Source organism: Primulina tabacum, chromosome 17, assembly GCF_025594145.1.
Source record: "Primulina tabacum isolate GXHZ01 chromosome 17, ASM2559414v2, whole genome shotgun sequence".
Lineage (NCBI taxonomy): Eukaryota > Viridiplantae > Streptophyta > Magnoliopsida > Lamiales > Gesneriaceae > Primulina > Primulina tabacum.
Genome location: NC_134566.1, coordinates 32,275,092 through 32,300,981, shown reverse-complemented (window position 1 = coordinate 32,300,981; position 25,890 = coordinate 32,275,092). Strand labels below are relative to the sequence as shown.

Below are 25,890 nucleotides of genomic sequence, written 5' to 3'. Positions count from 1 at the left end.
TGCCAAATAATGTCCATTGACACGTTACCTACCTGCAACAACTGCAACAGACGTGTTACTGGGACTCAAACCTCACTAGCCTTTTGAACTTTCACGAGATTATTGGATATTCTGCATTACATAACACGCTACTGTCTTTCGTATACATATATAATCAACGTCATGTTTACTTTTCTCCTCTATGTATATAGATGTAGAGAGAAATGCAAACGCGGCTGAATATAACCGGGATGGGGCTCAGATCGCCCTCCCACCCCTTCATTCATTGAAAACATAAGACGTGATTCAAACATTTGATCGTGAACTAGAAAATAACTCAGTTGATTAAGCAAATGCAATGCAATCAATATTTGTGTTCACGTTTTTACATAAACAAATAAATACTTTTTAACATAAATTTGAAAATATTTAAATATGGCAGTACCATGTGATGAGTGTAAACAAACCGAGCCGGTTCACAGGTTTTTCGAACTGAATTCGAGCTTCAAGTTTTCATCATATTCGACTCCTCTTTGATTCATTTACACCACTGTACCATACCATGTGATGCAGTTACTACTCTAATGTTATGCCAACAAAATGTGCTACATAGTATATCCAGTAAAAAAATGTAAACCGAATTTAATATACAAACAAAAGACCAAAGGTATCACCTTCCCTCCCACTACTTCCCACACATTCTACATGAGAGGAGCATATGCAAACTGAATAAAAAAACAAAACAAATTACAAAGATTAAATGTATCGATTAGTTATTTCGTCTGAAGTGAGAGATCCTTAAGCTGCTGGGCATCCACCTCCGAAGGGGAGCGAGTAAGGGCACACTGCGCAGCGGTCGTCTTGGGGAAAGCGATGACATCCCTAATGGAAGAAGCTCCTGATAATAGCATCACAAGTCTATCCAACCCGAAAGCGATTCCTCCTGAACAAACGAATATGCCTATCAATATTTAGGAATTGAATAGCATAAGAAACAGACTGACAAACAGAGTCATCTAAAGGAAAAGGGTTACGTGTTGGTGCTTCAATCTTAAACAATGGTATGCAACAGGTTGAAGAAAAGGAAATGAACTAAAATAAGAGGATTCTTTAAGAAGGATTACATGCACCGTTAAAAATATTCAGTAGTTCTTAGTTTAATTTGAAATTAATAGTCTGGAAATGAACTAAAATAAGAGGATTCTTTAAGAAGGATTACATGCACCGTTAAAAATATTCAGTAGTTCTTAGTTTAATTTGAAATTAATAGTCTGGAATACCCTTCTAGCTTGTTCACAAGCGTTAACAAAAAATATATATTTCTCTTTACATATATTAAGGAATTAGACAGAGGTGGCTATCTTCCACCATCTTAACGGTTGGCTTTAAGCAAATTCAAGTTAAACAATAAATGTCACCCGCAGACCTTTCATATTTTACAAACAAATACACACCAAAATAATGAAGACATTAATACCATGGGGAGGAGCACCCATGTCCAAAGCCTCCAATAGATAACCAAACTTTGCTTGAGCCTGCAATTATATATAGAGTGCAAACTTGTCAGATAGACAAAGTTGATGTTGATCCACATAATTTTTAGTATTTAAAGGTTAAAAAGTCAATAATCACTTCTCCGATCTTACAGTTTTTTTACAGGGACGGCGAACAAAAATACCAACAGCCATTTACAGGATAAAAAGTTCAATAATCAATTTCATTGGCCTATCTTCAGAATCCGCATACAGGATATTCATGGATTTAGCAAAAATGCGGATTATCAATGTCAGGTGCCATCGTCAAAACTTCGGTATGCGAAGCAGAAACTAGATCCATGAAGGGCAAAGCTCAAGACTTATAAACTCGGAGCGATATGTGAAATACAGTTAGAAATATCCACTTTACCCATTCATACATGAGACGAAAACTGAATATTAAATTTCGATCATGACAGACGATGATTATAAAGGTGCGTATATTATATGGGCGATGAAATTGCATGGCTTTGTTAACCTGTTCAGAGGAGATCCCAACAATTTCCAACACCTTTTCTTGTACGTCACGTTTGTAGATCCTTAAGCTTCCTCCTCCAATCTAGTAACGGGTATGGGGATAGCACAGTTTTAGGAACTACTTTTTCCTTCACACAAAATACAGCTACTATCACAAATTAGTTTCCCTCTACCTCAACACCATTATAAACCATGTCATATGCCAAGGCACGAGCAGATGAAAGATCCTTCATATCCTCAGGGTTAGGGGCAGTGAATGGATGATGCAAGGCCTACAAGAAACATAGTGAGTATCATCAGTAATAAATCCTGGAAACTAGCATGCTTTAATATGTAATTATGGATTATCAATACAACTAAGACTAGAGTATGAGTATACTATGACGAGGATTTCCCACTCAACTTGATTCATTTGCTAAATCTTCTATTTCACGCATATCTAAAAGGACTGGAAGACCCACACAATGCAATATTTCCACGAAAACATTTCCCCGAAACAGAAAATAAAATAAAACCAAACGTAGTGATTATTTTATTGGACAAGTTTCCGGAGGCTCGAAGCACAGGCCATTGTAATATTGCAAATCAAATGGAAACTTGAACGTCAGCATCACGATAAATCTCACACATTCCCTTGTAATCCAATTTGAAGTTTGATGAGGTAAAGTTTCATCACATTTTAAATGTCCTATTTTGGTCTGTTTCATCCAGACACAATTAAAACTCGAGATGTTGAGATTCGAGAATACATATAAACTGCATCAAATAAATAGTGTCTGGCCTGATAATATTTTTTTGCGACAAAGCCATTAAAACATTTCCTCCTGGATAGAATATTTTAGAAGATGCAAAACTAAGGATTTTACAAACCTCAAGCCTCTCCTCAGAGTCATTCCATTCGAACATTGGAAAATCAGTCACCCACAAGATTGAATGCCTTGACTAGCCATATAGATACACAACACACCATAAAGTCAGAAAAATTAATCTTAATTTCTCAAAACTACATTTTCCATCAACTGAATGTATTATATTTAATCCAAGGTAATGTAACAATAACTAACATGATCAATCAAGCCCAGCTCATTCGCTACGTGAATCCTCAGCCGGTCTAAGATTTTATTAACTGACGCAGGTTTACCAACCGCAAACAGGATCAGATCATCTGAACTGGCAGATAGTAACTTCAGCAAACAATCTTGCTCGGCCAGATCCAAACTAGACACAAGAGCAGGAATGCCTTCAAGTGACCCTAAAATAGAATATTAAGTTACATCAACAATTATACAACTCATTGACATAAGCATTACATATTGTGAGCCAAAGCACTGTTGTTACTACCATCACTTGAGACCTTTAAGAAAGGCAAACCCTTTGCTCCAGATTTTATGGCTTCAAAGTAAATATCGCCCTTTTTGAGAGCTGTATTTGAATAATATGTTGCTCCTGAAGGGACACATAATGCCTTGATGATTCCCCCACTAGACAAGGTATCTGCAAATACTTTGAAGGTTGAACCCCTGAAAACATTAGATACCTGCAGGCAGAACTTCAAATATTAACTCCAATAGAACAAACACAGAGATAAACATTGAAAATAACTTATAGGAAGATAGTGTGATAATAAAATCAATCTATCTAGAGGAGGAAACCATTTTTGGCTTGTGGGCCACAATCAATTTTGCTACGACTTGTCACCTTCAGTTCAGTTAGTAAAAAGAACATAAAACATAATGAATGATGATAATCACTGAGATGAGAAACACACCAAGTGATTAAGAATTAAACCATGAAACATGCAAGAAAAATAAATGAAAACTCACTTTTTCATATATGAGGCAGATTCTTCCAACATTGTAACTCAAACACAACTAGGAGCCCAAAGGAGCAGACAAAGAACATAACAAGATAAACTGATAGAGTATGGTCTTATCAACCCAAGGAAATGACAAAAGTAATTAAACGAAAAAAAAGTTAACAAAGATGTTACATCTTTCAGTTCAAGATCAAAACGGGTGTCAGGTCTATCTGAACCATATCTGATCATAGCTTCAGCATATGTAAGCCTTGGAAAGGGGTTTGGTAGCTCAACTCCAATGGTCTCAAAAAAAACCTGCAAGAGAGTATATGTTCGTGCTTACTATCCAAAACATCCGATTACCATTTTCACTGTTCTATTACAAAAAATGCCATATTAAATTAAAATGTTTAATAACACCAAGAGTATTTTCGGTTATGGACAGAGGTAGTACATCAGAGTATATATGTGCAGAAATAACAACATTTAGTACTGCCAATTATTTTACAAGTTAAACAAATTTGGTACCTCGGAACAAGAATTAAATGGAGTAAATTAGGCTAACCAAGAAACTAAGACAAAAGTAAGACTAGTTCTGAAAATATGCAAGGGATCTTAGCCTTCTCTGTCATGAATGAAACAAAGCGGAAATCCACCCCAAACTGACAAACCTTTCTGATTAAATCTTCATTGAGCTTCAGCATGTCTTCCAGAGGAGTGAATGCCATTTCCATGTCCAACTGCGTGAATTCAGGTTGTCTATCTGCCCTCAGATCTTCATCCCTGAAGCATCTGTAAATAAGGTAAGTCTTAAGTTATTTGGTCAGAAAATACGAATGCCAAAACTGCACCCATCATAGAAAGATGACACAGGTTCAGGAGGGGAAAAGAAAATAAACTGAGTATTAGCAATAGAAACCTTGCAATTTGATAGTATTTATCAAAACCAGATACCATAAGCATTTGCTTGAAAAGCTGTGGACTTTGAGGCAAAGCATAAAATGTTCCTGGCTTCAAGGAGAAGGATCAAGGATCAGACCTCTACAACATATATATGCAAACTCAACCGATAGATCACCATGAAGGCAAAAGTGAAATAATGTGTTATTTTTGCACGCGACATCAACTAAATTAGATAATTCGTCTAATAGAAAGTGCCAAGAGAAATTAGTAATGCATTACGTAGTGTTTATAATAATTTGATGAACATAAAAAACGTATATTTATTAAAGGTTTTATTTATAATAAAAAAAATTAATTTAAGTTCTTAATATCTGAATTTTATGAGTTTTATATATAGTAATATGTGTAATTGTAATTTTTGGCTGCTTTCATAGGTTCGATAAAACAATAATAACTTTGGCTTCGGAAATAGGATTGAGTTATTTCATGAAAAGTAGAAAGTTGATTTTACTATATACAATATTGATTAAAAGCATGTGTTGAATATATATAGATTTGTTGATAAGATAACTCTTTTAATTGTTAGTTTAGATAAGAGTTTATCTTCTCTGTTTAAATTCAAATTAGACTGGATTATATAGTATTTGATTGAGTACAACTTCTATATACTCTTGAGTAACATTTCATTATTAGTCATTTAATAAACTAAATAATTCCTCTCATGTCTATTTTCTATTAATGTCAATTATCCGAGACATAGCTGTCGATGACAAAATGCGGTATGGCATCTCGGGAAACTTCCTTCTCCTCCGACGGCTTATCTAACACTGTCGGTACTTCAAATTCTACATGCTCGGCCACTAATCTTCTCGAGTCGTCCACAGATAGTGGTGGACATTTGAAACCCTACCCGATTGGGTCGGGTGATTTTAAAAAACATCAGGTTTGGGTTTTAACCAACCGGCTATTAAAAATCAGGTCGGGTATCGAGTAGTATTTTACTACCCGAAAAACCCGATCGGGTACCCGATTTAAAAAAAATTAGGACTTTGGACGAAGGTGGTGGTCAGATGCAACATAAATAATCAAGGTAGAAGGAGCTTCTATATTATTTAGATTTTTAAATAAAAAGTTTATCACTATCCCATCAACTCCGACATCGCCGTTTGGAGACACAAGAGGCAGCGCCTGTATTGAGCGGATGTGAACTTCCCATACCAGGGATTTTGCAGAGTTTAACGATTGAAGAAAATGAACGATAATGGAACGTTGAGAGGGTGTCAACATACCATACCAGATCAATTTGCTGCAAATGGATGTGAAGTAGCAGCGGTATTTACACAAGGAGAATGGAGAGAGGGGCAACTATAGGGAGGGGAGTATAGTTATACCGCAACATGGCCAGATTTTATTGGATGACTAGAGTAGGGAAAGGTAGCAAAAAATGCTCCCTAAAAAGACCCGACCCAAGAAAACCCGAACCCGATCGGGTACTCGACTAGTCGGGTAACCTAAAAATTGGGTCGGATCGGGTATGAAAAATGATGCCCAAGAAAATCGGGTACCCAACCCGAACTACCTAAAAAGCCCGAACCGAACCCACCCAAATTTACATCTCCCATAAATTAAATTGAAAAAGACAATTATCTTTTAGGTGCTTCACCTCAAACTAAATCCGCAAATTCAATGTTCAAAATATGGAGATCCGAGACAACATGGTGTTGGGTAATTATGCCGAAGCGATGACGATCATGATGATAATATATTATAAAAAATGCGGAATAAAATAATCAACAAGAACACAAAGATTTACGTGGTTCACCCAATATAGGCTACGCTACTTCCATGGAGCTACTGCAAATCTTTATCATAGGGAGAAAATTACAAGCGTATACAAAACACTTAATATCTCACAATCTCGACCCCGAGTATAACCGAGAAATATTTTCTCTAACTCACACAAGAATAACACAATTTTTCTTCTCACTTGAATTGTTCTCTTGAGCTTGGGATGCTTAGAAAGCTTGGATGATATGTCTAGCAAATGAGTTCTATATATAGTAAACTCTTCAAATGTGAAAGTCAAATGTAAATTCAAACTTTGCTAGCCACCTTTTGAACGGTAGTGCGGACGTTCACATTGGATGACACATGTGAACATAGGCACAATTTTCTTGCCTATAATTTTGGTCAAAAAACACATGTCCAAATCTTAACAATTATTCCATTTGAACACTTTATTTCAATTATATCTTCACACCATCAATGCAGTAGCTCATATACCTTTTTCTACTTGTAGTCCAACTGAAGTTAAACACAACTTCAGCTTGTCAATTGTCACAACCTTTGTGAACATATCGGTTGGATTGTTACTTCCAAGAACTTTCTCAAGCATCAAAACTCCGTCTTCCAGTACCGATATGATGAAATGATATCGAATCTGTATATGCTTTGTCTTTTGCTGAATGAATTGCACTCTGTGTGTCACAGTATAATGTGCTCTCCCCTCAAGTTTTTGACCCAATTCCTCCATAAATGATCTCAACCATATCATCTCTTTGCTAGCTTCTGTAGTTGCAACATACTCAGCTTCAGTAATCGAAAGCGCGACTATCTTTTGCAACTTAGTTACCCGGCTTACTGTCGTACCACCTAATGTGAACACTTACCCAGTGGTACTTTTCCTGCCATCCATGTCACCACCTATGTCGGCATCGACAAAGCCTTGTAAGCCCAAATTTAACCTTCTGAAGCATAAAGATAAACTAGCAGTACCTTTCAATTACCTCATAATCCATTTAACTAATTCCCAGTGCTCTTTTCCTGGATTTCTCATAAACCTGCTCACAACTCTCACTGCATGTGCTATGTCTGGTCTAGTGCACACCATTGCCTACATGAGGCTTCCGACAACAGAAGCATAAAGAACTTTGTTCATATAAGTTTGTTCTTGCTCCGTCGATGGCGATTGTGCTTTGGTTAGTTTAAAATGACTAACCAAACGACTACTCACGTGTTCAGTTTCATCCATGTTAAATATGCTAACCACCTTTTTCACGTATTCTTCTTGAGATAACTTCAAGATTCCATTCACCCGATCCTAAAGATCCTCATTCCAAAGATTTGTTTTGCAGCACCCAAATCCTTCAAAGAAAATTCTTTTGATAACTCGATCTTGAGTTTATCAATCTCCTCCAGACAAGCTTCTCTTATCAACATATCATCTACGTATAGCAGTAGAATGATATAAGAACTATCAAACTTCTTCACATAACAACAGTGATCAGTTTGACACCTCAGGAAACCATTATTACTCATTAATCCATCAAACTTCTTGTACCACTGTCTTGGAGGTTTTTGAGACCATACAAGCTCTTATGAAGTTTGCACACCATTTTCTCTTTTACCTATGCTTCAAAGCCCTGTGGCTGCTTCATATAAATTTCTTCATCTAGGTCATCATGAAGAAATGCCGTCTTCACATCTAACTGCTCTAGATGTAAATCTTCTTTTGCCACTAATCCGAGTACGGTCTTGATAGTTGTTAACTTAACCACTGGTTACCGCTTTTTCATTCATTCACAGGAATATCTATCATTGTCAGTTCATTAGTCTTCTTGACTTCAGGACATTCATCTCCAGCTCCAATATTTGACTTGTCCTTGTACAATCCTTACTCATTGCAGATCACATCTCTTCTCCGAATGATCTTCTGATTTTGGTCATCCTAAAAATGACAACCAAACTCATTATCACAATAACCAATAAAGAAAAACTTCTTTTATTTCGGATCAAGCTTTGTTCTGCTATAGGAGTCAATATGAACATAGGATAAACATCCAAACACATTCAAGAAAGAAAGGTTTACTTCTTTGCTGCTCCATACCTCTTCGGATATTCTATAGTCAAGCGGTATCGAAATCATCAGCCCAGAATGATTTCGGTAAGCCAGAATGCAGTCTCTTGCTCCTAGCACGTTCATTCAGGGTCTTGTTCATCCTTTTAGCTACATCATTCTGTTGAGTTGTACCAGGAATGGTTTGTTCCATCTTAATCTTGTTCTGTGCGCAATATTTCTGGAACTCATCATCTTCATATTCACCACCATTATCAGATGGTAAGCACTTCACATTCAAGTTGGTCTCATTCTCAACCATGGCTTTCCACCTTTTAAAGGTCTCATAAACATCAAATTTATTTTTTAGAAAATAAACCCAAACTTTCCGGCTTGAATCATCGATGAATGTGACATAGTATCTTGAGCCTCCAAGGGATGTCACCGGAGATGGTCCCTATACATCAATATGAACCAGATTCAACTTTGATGCTTTCGGTTCTCTACCGCCTTTTGAAAAGCTCACACTTTTCTGTTTTCCAAATATACAGTTTTCACATATCTTGTGTTCAACGGTCTTTAATTCAGGTAGCTTCCCATTTGATACAAGCATTTTCATTCCCTTCTCACTCATATGCCCAATCCTACAATGCCATAAACTTGAATTAGCTCCAGCATCCACGGCTGCTAACGTATCTCTGCAACTGGAAGTCATATAAAGTGTTCAAGTTTTCTTCCCTCGAGCAACAATCATGGCTCCTTTATTCACTTTCCAGGAACCATTACCAAAGGTCACATTATGGCCTTCGTCATCGAGCTGTCCCACCGAGATCAGTTTTACGTGTCAATTTTAGTACATGCCTAACTTTGTTAATTTTCCACAGATCCATTTGATATCTTCATCCGGACGTCACCCATACCAACTATTTTCAAAGGTTTTCCATCAGCCAGGAAAACTTTTCCGTAATCGCCAACGATGTAATTATCGAATACATCACGATAACCAGTGGTATGAAACGAAGCTCCTGAGTCCATAACCTAAGAATCAATTGGGCTTTCCATGGATAATAATAGAGCATCATGTACCTTCTCAGTAACAACAATTGCATTATTCTTTCTTGATTTGCAGTTCTTTTTCAAATGACGAGTTTCACCACAACTACAACACTTCAAATTCTTTTCAAAGTTGCTTTTGTCTTTTCCATTTGTTGACTTGGACCTACCACGCCATCTTTTAGAACTCTTTTCGCCACTCTTGTCTCTTCCTCTGTTCTCGAGATTTAGAACAGATCTCGATGATGTTCCTTCACCCGAATCAATCCTGCCAACTTCTTCAGCAAGAATTTGATCTCTGACATCATTGAATTGTAGCTTTTTTTTTCCAACAGAGTTGCTAACCGCTGCCCGCATTGGTTTCCAAACATTTGGCCGCTTCATATAAATTTCTTCATATAGGTCACCATGAAGAAATGTCGTCTTCACATCTAACTGCTCTAGATGTAAATCTTCTTTTGCCACTAATCCGAGTACGGTCTTGATAGTTGTTAACTTAACTACTGGTTACTGCTTTTCCATTCATTCACAGGAATATCTATCATTGTCACTTCATTAGTCTTCTTGACTTCAGGACATTCATCTCCAGCTCCAATGTTTGACTTGTCCTTGTACAATCCTTACTCATTGCAGATTACATCTCTTCTCCGAATGATCTTCCGATTTTGGTCATCCCAAAAATGACAACCAAACTCATTATCACAATAACCAATAAAGAGAAACTTCTTTGATTTCGGATCAACCTTTGTTATGCTATCAGAGTCAATATGAACATAGGATAAACCTCCAAACACATTCAAGAAAGAAAGGTTTACTTCTTTGCCGCTCCATACCTCTTCGGGTATTCTGTAGTCAAACGGTATCAAAGGTCCTCTGTTGATCAGATATGATGCAGTGTTGACAGCATCAGCCCAGAATGATTTCGGTAATCCAGAATGCAGTTTCATGCTCCTAGCACGTTCATTTAGGGTCTTGTTCATCCTTTTAGCTATACCATTCTGTTGAGGTGTACCAGGAATGGTTTTTTCCATCTTGTTTTGTGCGCAATATTTCTTGAACTCATCATCTTCATATTCACCACCATTATCAGACCGGAAGCACTTCACTTTCAAGTTGGTCACCCAGCTTATTGTCGTACAATTACCTAGTGGTACTTTACCTGCCATCCAGGTCACCACCTATGTCGGCATCGACAAAACCTTGTAAGCCCAAATTTGACCTTCTGAAGCATGAAGATAGCACCTTTCTAGCAGACACCTCAGGAAACCATTATTACTCATGAATCCATCAAACTTCTTGTACCACTGTCTTGGAGCTTGTTTGAGACCATACAAGCTCTTCTGAAGTTTGCACTAATTTTCTCTTTTCCCGGTACTTCAAAGTCCTGTGGATGCTTCATATAAATATCTTCATCTAGTCAACATTGAAGAAATGTTGTCTTCACATCTAACTGCTCCAGATGTAAATCTTCTTTTGACACTAATCCGAGTACAGTCCTGATAGTGGTTAACTTAACCACTGGAGAGCTTAGTGTAATCAATGTCTTTCTTTTGTTGATAACCTTTTACAAAAGAAAGACATTGATTACACTAAGCTCTCCAGTGGTTACAAAAAGTCTTGCCTTGTACCGCTTACTACCAACATGTTTTTTTTAGTCGGTACACCCAGTTGTTATGTAATACCTTTTTGTCTTGCTGAAGCTCTGTCAACTCCCATGTCCGATTGGATGACAGTGAATCCATCTCATCTTCCATAGCTAACTCCCACTTGGTTGAATCATCATTTTTCATTGCCTCATCAAAGGTTTCTGGTTCACCTTTGTCTGTCAGCAAAATATAGTGAAGTATGGGGGAGTATCTCTCAAGTGGTCTAATTGTTCTCACATATCTTTTGAGTTCGATCACCGGAGTTTATGGTCATCATCTAGTGCAGTTGCTTCTTTATCTTCCTGGTTACTGCTTTTTGATTCGTTCACAGGAATATCTGTCGATGGCAATGCATCGGTCTTATTGACTTCAGGACATTCATCTCGAGCGCCAATGTTTGACTTGTCTTTCTACAATACTTGCTCGTTGTAGATTACATCTCTTCTCCGAATGATCTTCTGATTTTGGTCATCCCAAAAAGGATAACCAAACTCATTATCACCATAACCAATAAAGAAACACTTCTTTGATTTCGGATCAAGCTTTGTTCTGCTATCAGAGTCAATATGAACATAGGATGAACATCCAAACACTTTCAACAAAAAAAGAATTATTTCTTTGCCGCTCCATACCTCTTCGGGTATTCTGTGGTAAAGCGGTATTGAAGGTCCTCTGTTGATCAGATATGATGCAGTGTTGACAGCATCAGCCCAGAATGATTTCGGTAATCCAGAATGCCGTCTCATGCTCCTAGCACATTCATTCAGGGTCTTGTTCATCCTTTTAGCTACACCATTATGTTGAGGTGTACCAGGAATGGTTTTTTCCATCTTGATCTTGTTCTGTGCGCAATATTTCTTGAACTCATCATCTTCACATTCACCAACATTATCAGACCGGAAGCACTTCCCTTTCAAGTTGGTCACCCAGCTTATTGTCGTACCTCCTAATGTGAACACTTACCTAGTGGGTACTTTTTCTGCCATCCAGGTCACCACCTAATTCGGCATCAACAAAACCTTGTAAGCCCAAATTTGACCTTCTGAAGCATGAAGATAAACTAGCAGTACCTTTCAAGTACCTCGGAATCCATTTAACTACTTCCCAGTACCTTTCTAGCAGACACCTCAGGAAACCATTATTACTCATGAATCCATCAAACTTCTTGTACCACTGTCTTGGAGCTTGTTTGAGACCATACAAGCTATTCTGAAGTTTGCACTAATTTTCTCTTTTCCCCGTACTTCAAAGTCATATGGATGCTTCATATAAATATCTTCATCTAGTCACCATGAAGAAATGTTGTCTTCACATCTAACTGCTCCAGATGTAAATCTTCTTTTGACACTAATCCGAGTACAGTCCTGATAGTGGTTAACTTAACCACTGGAGACAAAATCTTAAGTGTAATCAATGTCTTTCTTTTGTTGATAACCTTTTACAACAAGTCTTGCCTTGTACCACTTACTACCAACATGTTTTTTTTAGTCGGTACATCCAGTTGTTATGTAATGCATTTTTGTCTTGCGGAAGTTCTGTCAACTCCCATGTCTGGTTGGATGACAGTGAATCCATCTCATCCTCCATAGCTAACTCCCACTTGGTTGAATCATCATTTTCATTGCCTCATCAAAGGTTTCGGGTATTCTGCGGTCAAGCGGTATCGAAGGTCCTCTGTTGATCAGATATGCAGCAGTATTGACAGCATCAGCCCATAATGATTTCGGTAATCTAGAATGCAGTCTCATGCTCCTAGCACGTTCATTCAGGGTCATGTTCATTCTTTCAGCTACACCATTCTGTTGAGGTATACCGGAATGGTTTTCTCCATCTTGATCATGTTTTGTGCACAATATTTATTGAACTCATCATCTTCATCTTCACCACCATTATCAGATCACAAGCACTTCACCTTCAAGTTGGTCTCATTCTCAACCTGGCTTTCCACCTTTTAAAAGTCTCATAAACATCAGATTTATTTTTAGAAAATAAACCTAAACTTTCTGGCTTGAATTGTCGATAAATGTGACATGTTATCTTGAGCCTCCAAAAGATGTCACGATAGATGGTCCCCATACATCAATATGAACCAGATTCAACTTTGCTGCTTTCGGTTCTCTACCGCCTTTTGAAAAGCTCACATTTTTCTGCTTTCCAAATATACATCTTTCACATAGCTTGTGTTCAACGGTCTTTAATTCCGATAGCTTCGCGTTTGACACAAGCATCTTCATTCCCTTCTCACTCATATGCCCAAGCCTACAATTGCATAGATTTAAATTAGCTCCAGCATCCACGGCTGCTAATGTATCTCTGCAACTAGAAGTCATATCAAGTGTTCAAGTTTTCTTTCCTCGAGAAACAATCATGGCTCTTTTTTGTTCACTTTCGAGGAACCATCACCAAATGTCACGTTATGAAACGAAGCTCCTGATTCCATAACCTAAGAATCAATTGGGCTTTCCATGGATAATAATAGAGCATCATGTACCTTCTCAGTAACAACAATTGCATTATGCTTTCCTGATTTGCAGTTCTTTTTCAAGTGACGAGTTTCACCACAACTACAACACTTCAAATTCTTTTCAAAGTTGCTTTTGTCTTTTCCATTTCTTGACTTGGACCTACCGCGCCATCTTTTAGAACTCTTTTCGTCACTCTTGTCTCTTCCTCTGTTCTCGAGATTTAGAGCAGATCTCGATGATGTTCCTTCACCCGAGTCCATCCTGCCAACTTCTTCATATTGAATTGTAGCTTTTTTTTCCAACAGAGTTGCTAACCGCTGCCCGCATTGGTTTCCAAACATTTGGCCGCTCCATATAAATTTCTTCATATAGGTCACCATGAAGAAATGCCGTCTTCACATCTAACTGCTCTAGATGTAAATCTTCTTTTGCCACTAATCCGAGTACGGTCTTGATAGTTGTTAACTTAACCACTGGTTACTGCTTTTCCATTCATTCACAGGAATATCTATCATTGTCACTTCATCAGTCTTCTTGACTTCAGGACATTCATCTCCAGCTCCAATGTTTAACTTGTCCTTGTACAATCCTTACTCATTGCAGATTACATCTCTTCTCCGAATGATCTTCTAATTTTGGTCATCCCAAAAATGACAACCAAACTCATTATCACAATAACCAATAAAGAGAAACTTCTTTGATTTCGGATCAAGCTTTGTTCTGCTATCAGAGTCAATATGAACATAGGATAAACATCCAAACACATTCAAGAAAGAAAGGTTTACTTTTTTGCCGCTCCATACCTCTTCGGGTATTCTCTAGTCAAGCGGTATCGAAGGTCCTCTGTTGATCAGATATGATGCAGTGTTGACAGCATCAGCCCAGAATGATTTCGGTAATCCAGAATGCAGTCTCATGCTCCTAGCACGTTCATTCAGGGTCTTGTTCATCCTTTTAGCTTATACCATTCTGTTGAGGTGTACCAGGAATGGTTTTTTCCATCTTGTTCTGTGCGCAATATTTTTAAACTCACCATCTTCATATTAACCACCATTATCAGACCGGAAGCACTACACTTTCAAGTTGGTCACCCAGCTTATTGTCGTACCTCCTAATATGAACACTTACCTAGTGGTACTTTTCTTGCCATCCAGGTCACCACCTATGTCGGCATCGACAAAACCTTGTAAGCCCAAATTTGACCTTCTGAAGCATGAAGATGAACTAGCAGTACCTTTCAAGTACCTCGGAATCCATTTAACTACTTCCCAGCACCTTTCTAGCAGACACCTCAGGAAACCATTATTACTTATGAATCCATCAAACTTCTTGTACCACTGTCTTGGAGCTTGTTTTAGACCATACAAGCTCTTCTGAAGTTTGCACTAATTTTCTCTTTTCCCCGTACTTCAAAGTCATGTGGATGCTTCATATAAATATCTTCATCTAGTCACCATGAAGAAATGTTGTCTTCACATCTAACCGCTCAAGATGTAAATCTTCTTTTGACACTAATCCGAGTACAGTCCTGATAGTGGTTAACTTAACCAGTGGAGAGAAAATCTTAGTGTAATCAATGTCTTTCTTTTGTTGATAACCTTTTACAACAAGTCTTGCCTTGTACCGCTTACTACCAACATGTTTTTTTTAGTCGGTACACCCAGTTGTTATGTAATGCATTTTTGTCTTGCGGAAGTTCTGTCAACTCCCATGTCCGGTTGGATGACAGTGAATCCATCTCATCCTCCATAGCTAACTCTCACTTGGTTGAATCATCATTTTTCATTGCCTCATCAAAGGTTTCGGGTATTCTGCGGTCAAGCGGTATCGAAGGTCCTCTGTTGATCAGATATGCAGCAGTATTGACAGCATCACCCCAGAATGATTTCGGTAATCCAAAATGCAGTCTCATGATCCTAGCACGTTAATTCAGGGTCTTGTTCATTCTTTCAGCTACACCATTCTGTTGAGGTGAACCAGGAATGGTTTTATCCATCTTGATCATGTTCTGTGCACAATATTTCTTGAACTCATCATCTTCATCTTCACCACCATTATCAGATCACAAGCACTTCACCTTCAAGTTGGTCTCATTCTAAACCATGGCTTTCCACCTTTTAAAGGTCTCATAAACATCAGATTTATTTTTAGAAAATAAAGCTAAACTTTCTGGCTTGAATTGTCGATAAATGTGGTCTCATTCTAAACCATGGCTTTCCACCTTTTAAAGGTCTCATAAACATCAGATTTATTTTTAGAAAATAAAGCTAAACTTTCTGGCTTGAATTGTCGATAAATGTGACATACTATCTTGAGCCTCCAAAAGATGTCACGATATATGGTCCCCATACATCAGTATGAACCAGATTCAACTTTGCTGCTTTCGGTTCTCTACCGCCTTTTGAAAAGCTCACATTTTTCTGCTTTCCAAATGTACATCTTTCACATAGCTTGTGTTCAACGGTCTTTAATTCCGATAGCTTCCCGTTTGATATAAGCATCTTCATTCCCTTCTCACTCATATGCCCAAGCCTACAATTGCATAGATTTAAATTAGCTCCTATCTCTGCAACTAGAAGTCATATCAAGTGTTCAAGTTTTCTTTACTCGAGCAACAATCATGGCTATTTTTTGTTCACTTTCGAGGAACCATCACCAAATGTCACGTTATGAAACGAAGCTCCTGATTCCATAACCTAAGAATCAATTGGGCTTTCCATGGATAATAATAGAGCATCATGTACCTTCTCAGTAACAACAATTGCATTATGCTTTCCTGATTTGCAGTTCTTTTTCAAGTGACGAGTTTCACCACAACTACAACACTTCAAATTCTTTTCAAAGTTGCTTTTGTCTTTTCCATTTCTTGACTTGGACCTACCGCGCCATCTTTTAGAACTCTTTTCGCCACTCTTGTCTCTTCCTCTGTTCTCGAGATTTAGAGCAGATCTCGATGATGTTCCTTCACCCGAATCCATCTTGCCAACTTCTTCAGCAAGAATTTGATCTCTGACATCATTGAATTGTAGCTTTCTTTTTCCAACAGAGTTGATAACCGCTACCCGCATTGGTTTCCAAACATTTGGCTGCTTCATATAAATTTCTTCATATAGGTCACCATGAAGAAATGCCGTCTTCACATCTAACTGCTCTAGATGTAAATCTTCTTTTGCCACTAATCCGAGTACGGTCTTGATAGTTGTTAACTTAACCACTGGTTACTGCTTTTTCATTCATTCACAGGAATATCTATCATTGTCACTTCATCAGTCTTCTTGACTTCAGGAATCTCCAGCTCCAATGTTTGACTTGTCCTTGTACAATCCTTACTCATTGCAGATTACATCTCTTCTCCGAATGATCTTCCGATTTTGGTCATCCCAAAAATGACAACCAAACTCATTATCACAATAACCAATAAAGAGAAACTTCTTTGATTTCGGATCAAGCTTTGTTCTGCCTATCAGAGTCAATATGAACATAGGATAAACATCCAAACACATTCAAGAAAGAAAGGTTTACTTCTGTGCGCAATATTTCTTGAACTCATCATCTTCATATTCACCACCATTATCAGACCAGAAGCCCTTCCCTTTCAAGTTGGTCACCCAGCTTATTGTCGTACCTCCTAATGTGAACACTTACCTAGTGGTACTTTTCCTGACATCCAGGTCACCACCTAAGTCGGCATCGACAAAACCTTGTAAGCCCAAATTTGACCTTCTGAAGCATGAAGATAAACTAGCAGTACCTTTTAAGTACCTCGGAATCCATTTAACTACTTCCCAGCACCTTTCTAGCAGACACCTCAGGAAACCATTATTACTCATGAATCCATCAAACTTCTTGTACCACTGTCTTGGAGCTTGTTTGAGACCATACAAGCTCTTCTGAAGTTTGCACTAATTTTCTCTTTTCCCGGTACTTCAAAGTCCTGTGGATGCTTCATATAAATATCTTCATCTAGTCAACATTGAAGAAATGTTGTCTTCACATCTAACTGCTCCAGATGTAAATCTTCTTTTGACACTAATCCGAGTACAGTCCTGATAGTGGTTAACTTAACCACTGGAGAGAAAATCTTAGTGTAAATCAATGTCTTTCTTTTGTTGATAACCTTTTACAACAAGTCTTGCCTTGTACCGCTTACTACCAACATGTTTTTTTTAGTCGGTACACCCAGTTGTTATGTAATACCTTTTTGTCTTGCTGAAGCTCTGTCAACTCCCATGTCCGATTGGATGACAGTGAATCTATCTCATCTTCCATAGCTAACTCCCACTTGGTTGAATCATCATTTTTCATTGCCTCATCAAAGGTTTCTGGTTCACCTTTGTCTGTCAGCAAAATATAGTGAAGTATGGGGGAGTATCTCTCAAGTGGTCTAATTGTTCTCACATATCTTTTGAGTTTGATCACCGGAGTTTATGGTCATCATCTAGTGCAGTTGCTTCTTTATCTTCCTGGTTACTGCTTTTTGATTCGTTCACTGGAATATCTGTCGATGGCAATGCATCGGTCTTATTGACTTCAGGACATTCATCTCGAGCGCCAATGTTTGACTTGTCTTTCTACAATACTTGCTCGTTGTAGATTACATCTCTTCTCCGAATGATCTTCTGATTTTGGTCATCCCAAAAAGGATAACCAAACTCATTATCACCATAACCAATAAAGAAACATAGGATCAAGCTTTGTTCTGCTATCAGAGTCAATATGAACATAGGATGCCAAAAGATGTCACGATATATGGTCCCCATACATCAGTATGAACCAGATTCAACTTTGCTGCTTTCGGTTCTCTACCGCCTTTTGAAAAGCTCACATTTTTCTGCTTTGCAAATATACATCTTTCACATAGCTTGTGTTCAGCGGTCTTTAATTCCGATAGCTTCCCGTTTGATACAAGCATCTCCATTCCCTTCTCACTCATATGCCCAAGCCTACAATTGCATAGATTTAAATTAGCTCCAGCATCCACGGCTGCTAATGTATCTCTGCAACTAGAAGTCATATCAAGTGTTCAAGTTTTCTTTCCTCGAGCAACAATCATGGCTCTTTTTTGTTCACTTTCTAGGAACCATCACCAAATGTCACGTTATGAAACGAAGCTCCTGATTCCATAACCTAAGAATCAATTGGGCTTTCCATGCATAATAATAGAGGATCATGTACCTTCTCATTAACAACAATTGCATTATTCTTTCTTGATTTGCAGTTCTTTTTCAAGTGACGAGTTTCACCACAACTACAACACTTCAAACTCTTTTCAAAGTTGCTTTTATTTTTTCCATTTCTTGACTTGGACCTACCGCGCCATCTTTTAGAACTCTTTTCGCCACTCTTGTCTCTTCCTCTGTTCTCGAGATTTAGAGCAGATCTCCATGATGTTCCTTCATCCGAATCCATCCTGCGAACTTCTTCAGCAAGAATTTGATCTCTGACATCATTGAATTGTAGCTTTTTTTTTCCAACAGAGTTGCTAACCGCTACCCCCGCATTGGTTTCCAAACATTTGGCTGCTTCATATAAATTTCTTTATCTAGGTCACCATGAAGAAATGTCGTATTCACATCTAACTACTCTAGATGTAAATCTTCTTTTGCCACTAATCCGAGTACGGTCTTGATAGTTGTTAACTTAACCACTGGTTACTGCTTTTTCATTCTTTCACAGAAATATCTATCATTGTCACTTTATTAGTCTTCTTGACTTCAGGACATTCATCTTCAGCTCCAATGTTTGACTTGTCCTTGTACAATCCTTACTCATTGCAGATTACATCTCTTCTCCGAATGATCTTCCAATTTTGGTCATCCCAAAAATGACAACCAAACTCATTATCACAATAACCAATAAAGAGAAACTTCTTTGATTTCGGATCAAGCTTTGTTCTGCTATCAGAGTCAATATGAACATAGGATAAACATCCAAACACATTCAAGAAAGAAAGGTTTACTTTTTTGCCGCTCCATACCTCTTCGGGTATTCTGTAGTCAAGCGGTATCGAAGGTCCTCTGTTGATCAGATATGATGCACTGTTGACAGCATCAGCCCAGAATGATTTCGGTAATCCAGAATGCAGTCTCATGCTCCTAGCACGTTCATTCAGGGTCTTGTTCATCCTTTTAGCTACACCATTCTGTTGAGGTGTAGCAGGAATGGTTTTTTCCATCTTGTTCTGTGCGCAATATTTCTTGAACTCATCATCTTCATATTAACCACCATTATCAGATAGGAAGCACTTCACTTTCAAGTTGGTCACCCAGCTTATTTTCGTACCTCCTAATGTGAACACTTACCTAGTGGTACTTTTCTTGCCATCAAGGTCAAAACCTTGTAAGCCCAAATTTGACCTTCTGAAGCATAAAGATAAACTAGCAGTACCTTTCAAGTACCTCGGAATCCATTTAACTACTTTCCAGTACCTTTCTAATAGACACCTCATGAAACCATTATTACTCATTAATCCATCAAACTTCTTGTACCACTCACTGTCTTGGAGCATGTTCGAGACCATACAAGCTCTTCTGAAGTTTGCACTAATTTTCTCTTTTCCCCGTACTTCAAAGTCATGTGGATGCTTCATATAAAATATCTTCATCTAGTCACCATGAAGAAATGTTGTCTTCACATCTAACTGCTCCAGATGTAAATCTTCTTTTGACACTAATCCGAGTACAGTCCTGATAGTGGTTAACTTAACCACTGGAGAGAAAATCTTAGTGTAATCAATGTCTTTCTTTTGTTGATAACCTTTTACAACAAGTCGTGCCTTGTGCCGCTTACTACCAACATGTTTATTTAGTCGGTACACCCAGTTGTTATGTAATGTCTTTTTGTCTTGCAGAAGTTCTGTCAACTCCCATGTCCGGTTGGATGACAGTGAATCCATCTCATCTTCCATAGCTAACTCCCAGTTGGTTGAATGATCATTTTTCATTGCCTCATCAAAGGTTTCTGGTTCACCTTTGTCTGTCAGCAAAATATAGTGAAGTATGGGGGAGTATCTCTCAAGTGGTCTAATTGTTCTCACAGATCTTTTGAGTTCGATCACCGGAGTTTATGGGTCATCATCTAGTGCAGTTGCTTCCTTATCTTCCTGGTTACTACTTTTTGATTCGTTCACAGGAATATCTGTCGATGGCAATGCATCGGTCTTATTGACTTCAGAACATTCATCTCCAGCTCCAATGTTTGAGTTGTCTTTGTACAATACTTGCTCGTTGTAGATTACATCTCTTCTCCGAATGATCTTCTGATTTTGGTCATCCCAAAAACGATAACCAAACTCATTATCACCATAACCAATAAAGAAACACTTCTTAGATTTCGGATCAAGCTTTGTTCTGCTATCAGAGTCAATATGAACATAGGATGAACATCCAAACACTTTCAAGAAATAAAGGTTTATTTCTTTGCCGCTCCATACCTCTTCGGGTATTCTGCGGTCAAGCGGTATCGAAGGTCCTCTGTTGATCAGATATGCAGCAGTATTGACAGCATCACCACCATTATCAGATCACAAGCACTTCACCTTCAAGTTGGTCTCATTCTCAACCATGGCTTTCCACCTTTTAAAGGTCTCATAAACATCAGATTTATTTTTAGAAAATAAACCTAAACATTTTGGCTTGAATTGTCGATAAATGTGACATACTATCTTGAGCCTCCAAAAGATGTCACGAGAGATGGTCCTCATACATCAGTATGAACCAGATTCAACTTTGCTGCTTTCGGTTCTCTACCGCTTTTTGAAAAGCTCACATTTTTATGCTTTCCAAACCGGCGACCCATACATCATGATGGGCTCACCCACTTCCAAACCGGCGACCCATAGCTCGGCCATTGCTTCTCGTAGATCCTCATTTTTGGATGATCCTGCAACTATCCGCCCTTCCCCAAAACATGTATCAGCTTATTGGAAGCCCTCACTCACAAGCATGCCAATTCCGCTGTCACTAAGTGTATTTCACCCAACCCAGCCCCATATATTGCAGTCCAACTGGAGGCTCTTCAAAAACTAATCTGTCAAGCCCAATCCTCACCAAATCCATCAAACATTGCCATAGCCAGCATTGCTCAAAGAGGTGATTTGTCATTTGCTAACTCCACTATTTATCACTTCTTGGATAATTGATTCAAGTGCATCCAATCACATGACCGGAAATTTATCCACTTTTAAATCCTACATTCTTTTTCAGCGATCACACATTGTCCGTATAGCAAATGGTTCTTGCTCTAAAGTGTTTGGTTCCGATTCAATGCAACTTTCTAAGGATATTTATCTACATTCAGTTTTGATTGTATCTAATTTGTGTTGCAACTTACTTTCAGTCTGTAATTAAATAGTGACATGCAGTGCACTACTAAATTCTTCACTGATTTTTGTGCATAAAGAATTGGAATTAAGGAAGACGATTAGCAGTGCTGATTTTTGTGCTGGACTAAATGGTGATATGCAGTGCACTACTAAATCTTCACTGATTTTTGTGCTTAAAGAATTGGCATTGAGGAAGACGATTAGCAGTGCTGATCTTTGTTTTGGACTATAGATCTTCAAGAAGAAAAACCTCCGGGAAGTATGACCTCAAATTCATCCAGTTCCCTATTTTCCAATTTTGTATTCATGTTAATAAGGATAATGACATCCTATTGTGGCATTCACCACAAGTAATCGTGTTTCTATTTACTATTCTAGCAACCAAAGGTGGCAAGTTGCATATTGTGATTAGTGGTACATTGTGATGCATACAACGCCACTAGCATTAGCATGGGAACAAAATCGTTAATGTAGATCACAGTTACACAGCCAATACATATTGAATACTATGAAGCACGAGTTAAAATGATAAGAATGCAATAAGAAATACAATGTTTTAACTTTTTTCAAAAAATCCTTTGTTGTAAGAACCTGAAAATCAAAGCACAACTACCAGTTGACAGTAAAAATAGAAATAGATAAAGGTACCTGAATTCTAGAAGGCACTAGATAATCTCTTGCACCTTCTGGGGTAGACCTAGATAAAATTGGAGTCTCGATCTACCTTAAAACATCAGAAACTTGATCAACTGAAGGAAATAGGATCAACCGAGCGCAAGCAATCCCATAACCCTTTTCCATGATTAACAAGTTACAAACAACCAATATCATCGTAATTTAAAGACACAGCGGGTCAGGTTTATTACCTCTATAAAACCATGAAAATCCTCAAGATACCGTCGAATAAGTTTCACCACTCTGTGCCGCAAAACTATGTTGGAATACATATGAGGTCTTCGTAAATCAAGGCATCGATATCTGGCAAAGTTTATATTATATATACTTTTAGTCCATGCAGCCTGAGGAATGATCAACAAGATTTAAATTTTTATACATGTCTCAATGGTGATCTAATTTCTCTCCCAACCCTGCCCAATTTTTTATTTTACCAAAGAGCTTCAGTGACAACAATAGGGAGACATGTTGGGGGCTTGAAGCAATAGTGATGTTTATTTAAATATTTTTGTCATTCATTTGCCTAAAAGATTCCTAAAATTGCAAGAGCACATAAACATGTACCCAAGAAAACTAAAAGACATAAATGAGAAAAAAAAGGAGACGACATAATATAACAGGAGAAGATCACAAGGTTTGAATATTCCACAAATTTGAGCAGTTTCTACACAATTTGAGATTATCAAAAGATTACTCAATATTTGAAATAAATCAACCTTTTTATGTACAATATCTAGGACAAAAAGATAACTAGTTTTAAGTGTGAATCGAATCATATATATTTACTCGTTCAAATGATGAATTCCAAATAATACACTCATTTTCCCAACAACATTAGGGATAAAACAACAGTTAAGAGGGGGCTTGGACAGAATATTTAAAACAATAATCCCCATCATATATCTATATCTTTTTTATGAGCATGAACAATGTAACGGATTGAAAATGGTTCTAGTTACAAATTTAGAATTCCAATTCCAATTCATTCATAAATGAAAATCCATGAAAAGGCTAGTTACCTCAGTCTGATTTCCTCTTTAATGGAATCTTTGGTTTCCTCTGCAGTGGTCACCAAGAAAGGTAACTTAAACCTTACCGCATTCAACACATGGACGTGCTCTACAGCTACCTACGTGCATAAGATATTTTAACAATAATTTGAGAATGTTTACATAATAAACCAGCCAACACATTTTACTTTTTTCTATCAGAGATAGTACATGATGAGAAAAACCAGTCAACGAGTTTAAAACAGCCAACATATCAATCAAGAATGTCCAAATTCCAAGAGTACATGTTGAGAAAAACCAGTTGACATAATTCCCAAAAAAACAGAATATTTATTCATGCAGAGCTGAGATTACAAGGGTCTCTCAACATGCTAGAGATTTGAGAAGATAAAAATATTTAGGGCGAGGCGTGTAGACAACTCTAAAGAAGAAGGTGACAAGTGAAAAAAACATTAAATAAATGTTTTTCTTTTACTAAACTTAACAATTAATTTTTATACGTATCAGGGTATAGATTTACCGTAATTGCAAAATAAATTACCAACCTCTATGGATCCCGTCTTCATGTTCTTGTTGATAGACTCCACTGGTCTAGGCCGAACAAAACCTTCCACGGCTATTACATACTCAAGCCTCAATCCATTCATAACAGAATGGGCCTCCGGAAACTTATCTGGGAGCGTCGTTACCTGATCGTCAGAAACCAAAAGAAATAGAAAGGGAAAAAAATAAAATACATATCACCAAATTTTTCAATTTTTATTTTTAAAAAACGATATATTGAACAGATTGGCGTCAGGAAACAAAGTAAGAAAAACCTGAACAGTTCCGGTATGGTCACGGAGAGTGACAAAAATGAGAGCACCATGAACACGATGCAGAGCCACCCACCCGCAAAGTCGGACCCGTTTACCAACGTCGGGTTCGGACAATTCGCCACAAAAGGCCGTTCGACTGACCCATTCAAGTGCGACTGAATTTGCGTCGGATGAGGGTCGTAGAGGATGTTTGTGAGCAGAGATACTGAAGGTTTCCGAAGCGGAAGCGGCGGAAGCAGAGATCGATGAAATCGCACGTCTCTGAAGCGATGCGATTGGATTCGATTTAGTCCGGCGAAAAGCGAGAATGAGAGAGAGAGGCGACGACGGCGAGTACCTAGCGCGAAAAGCGCCGGAGGGAAGGGAGCGGAGGAGGAGAAGGGACATTGGAGGGATGAGAACTTATCTAGTTATGAGGAGGAAATAAATCCGATGGTTTATGGGTTTCAACGGTAATTTTTTTAAAGGTTGACCGTTATGGTAACATAAATCTCTAGATGTCCAACAGAAATCAGGGATTTGAATAAGATAGCAGCAAATATCGACTTTTCGCGCATACTCCCACTATTTCACTGAAAAATATACAATACAAAAATCGATTATATGACGATAGAGAACTACGCCTCTCCAAACTTTATAAACTTTACTTAGCCGTTTTATGAGAATCGATCATGTGACGTTGAAAAGTCCGTCACCTCAGATCTTATTAACTCAACTATGTTTTTGGGCGGTTTAACAGTTTATTAAACAATAAATACAATGTTTTAATGAATAAATTATTTATAATTTATAAAAAAGATTTATATTATTATTTAAAAAAATTATATTAATATATATTCTTTCCAAATCTCTACTATCTTGCATTTATTTATAATTTATAATAAGATTTATATAATATATTAAATAAAACTGCCATATATATTCTTACTTGCCAAAATATATACTATCTTCCCTCTATAAAGCATAATGGCTCATAGTCCGGTTTTGTACACAAATTAAATTTAATAACACTTTTATAAATCCAAAAAGTAATCTTCTTTATTCAACAGATAATTGAAAAAATGTTTTTAGTACATATTTGTTCAACAAGAATATTATAAAAATCATTTTGAGGAAATTTATAAAATGTTTGCAACTACCATATCTCATCAATTTTCCAAAATTAAATTTTCAAATATTATATGTACGAACTACAAATACATGTTTAGATTTATTTGCCTCCCCTTTATTGAGACCAGTGCACCGACGCACGCGTTGCGTGTTTGTATAATATTTTTTATAATTCATTTGATTTATATTTAAATGAGGATCAAAATATAATTATAAGAAATAACGAGGGACTACACTGTAATTTTGATATATAAATTAAAAAA

General features: G+C 37.5%; 1 protein-coding gene across 1 annotated transcript; it reads right to left on the bottom strand.

Annotated features, from left to right (window-relative positions):
• Positions 1-300: 300 nt before the first annotated feature.
• Positions 301-24,962, bottom strand: LOC142531491 (aspartate--tRNA ligase, chloroplastic/mitochondrial). Its single transcript, XM_075637640.1, has 15 exons — positions 24,518-24,962; positions 24,245-24,388; positions 23,709-23,818; positions 22,881-22,992; positions 22,663-22,734; positions 4,709-4,800; positions 4,461-4,581; positions 3,982-4,104; positions 3,333-3,528; positions 3,056-3,243; positions 2,862-2,933; positions 2,165-2,263; positions 1,993-2,073; positions 1,457-1,514; positions 301-922 (listed from the first exon to the last, which is right to left on the bottom strand). Exons 1-15 carry the CDS (start codon positions 24,902-24,904, stop codon positions 753-755), a joined length of 2,025 nt encoding a protein of 674 aa, XP_075493755.1. The 5' UTR covers positions 24,905-24,962; the 3' UTR covers positions 301-752.
• Between the last annotated feature and the right edge of the window lie 928 nt (positions 24,963-25,890).

Bases quoted from the DNA above. Each gene is read 5' to 3' on its own strand.
- LOC142531491 (XM_075637640.1), bottom strand. From the start codon at position 24,904: ATGTCCCTTCTCCTCCTCCGCTCCCTTCCCTCCGGCGCTTTTCGCGCT. The intron at 4,801-22,662 runs GTACCTTTATCT...TTCTCCTTGAAG, and splicing joins TAGTGCCTTCTAGAATTCAG to CCAGGAACATTTTATGCTTT. The intron at 1,515-1,992 runs GTTAACAAAGCC...ATATAATTGCAG, and splicing joins TTGGGATCTCCTCTGAACAG to GCTCAAGCAAAGTTTGGTTA.